Source organism: Salmo trutta, chromosome 3 (assembly GCF_901001165.1).
Source record: "Salmo trutta chromosome 3, fSalTru1.1, whole genome shotgun sequence".
In the NCBI taxonomy this organism is placed as follows: Eukaryota; Metazoa; Chordata; class Actinopteri; order Salmoniformes; family Salmonidae; genus Salmo; species Salmo trutta.
In genome coordinates, this window is record NC_042959.1 from 41,582,561 (window position 1) to 41,587,304 (window position 4,744).

A 4,744-nucleotide genomic window follows, 5' to 3' on the forward strand; every position below is an offset into this window, starting at 1 on the left:
ATTCTACTGGAAAGCAAGTCTAAGAAACGGTAGATATGTTCTATGTGCGCTATTTCTATGAATCCCGTTTTGTTTTTGCATCTTTTACTTTCGGTTTTGTACACCATCTTCAAACAGCTGAAACAATATTTTTGGTTATGTAAAATATATTTCACAGCAGCTTAGTACAATGATTCTACACTATACTATCTTCTTCTTTTGTCACTAACTGAAATTAGGCGAACTATGAGTTTTAGCAACCAGGAAATTGCGGAGTGATTTCTGCATAATGCAACTTTAACTCTTAGATGTGGAGGTGATATTCCCATAACATGACATCAATTAAGCATTCCAAGCCCTGAGGCAAAATACTAACCCCAACCCCATAGAATACTAAACTCACTTGAATTTAATAGAATTAATATCAGGTGGCTATAACATTGCATAAGGCATGGGATATTTATACAGATTTTTTGTTGTTGAGGAAGCTATGCTTGTATATGCCATTTATTATTGGCACTAACCTATACTCATTTTGCTTCCCCAACCAACCATTAAGTGCATTCTCAGAGCTAATAACTGTTACTAAAGGTGTGTCATACTTCTTTGCCCCTGTGGGGTAGTAATTTACAGGGGATGAATTCAGTTAAACCACCATCAAGGTAAGCGTAGATTAACCCTGGCTCACTCCATCTCCCCCACCACACACCTAGGTCTCACCTACTTTCTACCCAGCAACATATAGAAAAGTTTCCATAGGAACCAGGAAATTCATTCCTCAATCTATTTTTATTAATAGTGTCAGGATGATCAGGAATGCAATGACTAAAACCACAATGTGGGTCCTTCTCCATATCAAAGGTCATGAATTCAGATGAGAAATTCAGCTTTTTGGTGGATAGCAGTGCACCTTTGAGTTTGATCTTAATACACCAGTCATCATTTTCCATGACAGGATTGAGGGCAATTTGCTGCTTACAGCAGTAAATGTCTGTCATCATAAGACTGTGCATAACTTGAAGGAGATAAAGACATTCCTAAGAAACAGGGACACCTTTGAGATAAATGAATTCAGTATTAAGTTATTTAATATCCTGAACCCTGCAGGCTGGAAAGCCCTGAAGTGGCATATTCCCTTTAGCCCCCAGATTGCCTTTAAGTCTTTCATTGCTCCTCTGCAATGAATGTAAAAGCAGGCCACACTTATATCCAGGCCATTTTTATTGATCCTCAAAACCCCCTGTCTTGACCGCAAAGGGAAGATAAAAACCACCAGTAAAGAAAATAATAAATTGGCATAATTAATGTAGTTCTACATCTTACAAAGACTTTCCTGTATTAACACAGATGTATACAGCACAAGCAGTAGGTTTGAGAACACAGCTAAAAGCAATCCTTGCCAAAAGTGAGCTATTCAATTATGATAGACTTCCATTCAAATCCATGAAATGACATTCTAGTTGTACTGCCATCTCCATTCTTGGAGAGAAATCCAAGCTCTTGGAAGATCAAAAATGAATTTGAGGGTCTCATTTTCAAACAGAAGGCCCAGACCAATTTACTCAACAACAAAAAAAAGAAGAAAAAAAGACAAATTTAGAGCTTCCCCTGACCTTACCCAAAACACCAAAAGCACTTGATTTTCTCTCTGGACGAGCTGTCGGTCTCTGCTTTGTTCTATATTAATTTCTCTGAGAGAGTAATAAATAAATACATCTTACTACTAAACTGCCATTGAGTCCAATGTAGGAGGCAGCAGTGTCTTAACATTGAGAAGCCACTCTGAACAAATTCAGCAGTTTTGTTTACATTCATCTCTGGAGAGAAGAGATGCTGGAGGACGATGTTCCATTACAGGCGAGCTGCGACCCAACACAGAACCACACCTCTGGTCACTTCACAAATGACACCATAGCACTGTGGCTATCCAGACCAGTGTCTCTCGCTCACTCTTCTCTGCGACCTAGCACTGTTACAGTGAAAGGCACAACCCAAAAACGAAAAGCGGAGCAGTAGTTGTTTCCAGTGGGCAACACTCTACTCAAGTCTTTCCAAACTCTCCACCCTTCCAGGCCCCTTCATAGCATTGTTGACTCAGGTCCTCTCTCACTCAGCAGCTGATGGTGCTGGGCAGCTGTTTGCTCACAAAGTCTGAGATGAAGTCAAACTCGTTCTGGCCCAGGAAGAGTTCGGGCAGCTCCCGAATGCGGTCCAGGCCCAGCTCCACGACCAGGGATGTCAAAACCTCCTCGTCAATCATGTCCACATCCATGCCGTTCAAGGCCAGAGCCGGCCCGGCCATCTGCTGCATGTTAGCCAGCTGGGCCGGGCAAATGCGGTACTGGGCTGCCCCGTTGCCCATGTGGTTGCCGTTCATGGGCCCCAGTGGATATCCGTGATACTGGGTGTTGAGTTTTTGCAGATGCATGCTGGCCATGAGCTGCTGGGACGTGAGACCACCATTCATATACTGCTGTTGTTGCTGCGGGTGCTGCTGGAGGCTCATGTGTTGGTGCTGGGTGTGGTGTTGCTGCTGGGCCTGCCTGTTGTTGTACATCATGTTACCAGACGTCATCTGGTGGTGGCCCATCTGAGCCCCATTGAGCTGTCTGTTCACGGGCCCCACCACGCCTTGCCGCTGCCTCATGGCCACCTCCATGGTGGCCTGCTGCTGAGGTCCCCCACCGTAGTGCATCATCTGGCCATTGGGCAGGGCACGGAGGCTGGGCTGAGGCACTACGTGCTGCTGGTGGCCTGCCTGCAGGCCTCCGTTCATGCCCAGTCTGTAGCCGTGGAGGCCCCCGCCTGCAGAGCTGTGGTTCATGGGCATCATTAGATGATCCGCCATGGCTCCTGTCTTTCAGCACAGAGGAAACACAGTTAGAGCAATGCAGTTGATTTTCAACCCATCATGTAGGTAGTTAGAAGTTCAGTGAGCATGCAGTAGCCTACATTTGGCACAGTTGAAGCCAATTAGTGAGTAGGTGACATGCCATGGACATATTTGACTTGGCTGCACTAGAGAAACCCGTATGTTTGGATGCATAAGAGCCGTTTATGTGAAGAAAAAAAATGGGTTGATTTGGTAACAAGACAATTAATTTCAATATATTTCTCAAACCTCCAAAATATTATGATTACGCAATATTATTTCCTGGAAGAATGTAGCCTAGAATGTCCTAAACTGGCAGAGTGAAACCACAAGAGACGCTTCCTAGTCAAGAACCGCCGGGTTTGTGCTCCTTTTCGCGAACACTAGAAAGCCTTTCCACGTCTTCCTCAGTGTCGCTGCAAATGCTCCTCTTTGTGCTTTGCCGATTGAAACACAGGTAGGCTAGCTATCAACCTTGTTACCTTTACAACTGGATATTCGATTGATTTAATAGATAACGGCGTCTCGGTCAGTGATGATGCGTTAACTATAATTTGGTTTATATTCCCTCCACAGTGCACATCAAACACAAAATGAAACCAGCTCAGTTATTTTACGCACGTTGCAACAAAGAAGCGAGAAGCGATACATTGGCTTTATGCATTCCCAAACAGCTGTAGCCTATATTATACGGTTCAAACAGCTGTAGCCTATATTATACGGTTGTTCAAATGTAGGATTGCTTCCCAAATTCAATACATAACGTCTACGACGTCCTACATTTGTTAACACACACCACTATTTTATGTCTAGCCTATAATTGCATTGCCGATTAATTATTCCAACACTCCTAAAGACAACGAAAATGGAAACAATGGAACATCAACCTCAAGACCTTCACACAAACACCAGACAGCGAATTCTACAATAAATAAATTAAAACAAACACGTACCCGTATCTACTCGTATTAAAGTTCAGCGACTTTGCTACTGCTACGTTTTATTTTAGTTTTACAAAGCGAGGTGTCTTCAGATTACAGTATGTATTCCACAGGTTTACGCTTCATGCTCAAGCAGGGCGGATGCACAGACTGCTTCTTTTCTAGGTCAACTCAGGGATTATACTTTTTTCTTCTTCTTTTTTTTAACTCAGGGAGAGAGAGGTGGAGCTACGGTTGCCTCTACTTTATATAGTTGCGCATGTGCATAGAAAAAAGGTACACAAACCAATTTGAATACTCCCTCTGTATTTTTTTTAATAATCAAGGTTTCTCCCATAGAGAATGACAGAGGCCTCTAGTGGCCAGTTTTAGCATGTGCAATGCCATTGAGGACGTCCACCATTCTTCTGCCATTTTAAAGTAGTCAACTTTAGATTTAATCTTTATTTAACTAGGCAAGTCAGTTAAGAACACATTCTTATTTACAATGACGGCCTACCCCTGGCCAAACCAGGACAACACTGGGCCAATTGTGCACCGCCCTATGGGACTCCCAATCACGGCCGGATGTGATACAGCCTGGATTAAAACCAGGGACTGTAGTGACGCCTCTTGCAACGAGATACAGTGCCTCGGACTGCTGTGCCACTCGGGAGCCTATCACTATGGTTTCTCCCCTTCCCTGATAAATGTGAACAACAATGTGTTTTAATAAAATGATCTTGTTGCTGGGTTTTGGTTTAATAAATACAATGTAATTCATAAGAGTTACAGCGGGAAATGTGTTTAATTATAATAGATAGGTAGGTGGTGTGTGTGTGTGTGTGTGTGTGTGTGTGTGTGTGTACGTGCGTGTGTGTGTGTGTGTGTGTTTTTGTCTGTACCTACTGGAGTGTGTGAGTGAGTGCGTGAGTGTGTATGCATATGTGTGTGTGTGTGTGTGAGTGTTTCA

General features: G+C 43.3%; 1 protein-coding gene across 2 annotated transcripts; it reads right to left on the bottom strand.

The window, feature by feature from the left end:
* Positions 1-749: 749 nt before the first annotated feature.
* LOC115175239 (cbp/p300-interacting transactivator 3-like) lies at positions 750-4,091 on the bottom strand. Of its 2 annotated transcripts, none has more exons than XM_029734470.1 (2): positions 3,805-4,091; positions 750-2,832 (listed from the first exon to the last, which is right to left on the bottom strand). In XM_029734470.1, exon 2 carries the CDS (start codon positions 2,825-2,827, stop codon positions 2,090-2,092), a length of 738 nt encoding a protein of 245 aa, XP_029590330.1. In that variant the 5' UTR covers positions 2,828-2,832; positions 3,805-4,091; the 3' UTR covers positions 750-2,089. The 2 variants fall into 2 exon arrangements, with proteins under 2 accessions (XP_029590330.1, XP_029590329.1); XM_029734469.1 differs by having other exon boundaries at positions 750-2,836.
* Between the last annotated feature and the right edge of the window lie 653 nt (positions 4,092-4,744).

Coding starts and splice junctions, on each gene's coding strand:
- LOC115175239 (XM_029734470.1), bottom strand. CDS start 2,827: ATGGCGGATCATCTAATGATGCCCATGAACCACAGCTCTGCAGGCGGG.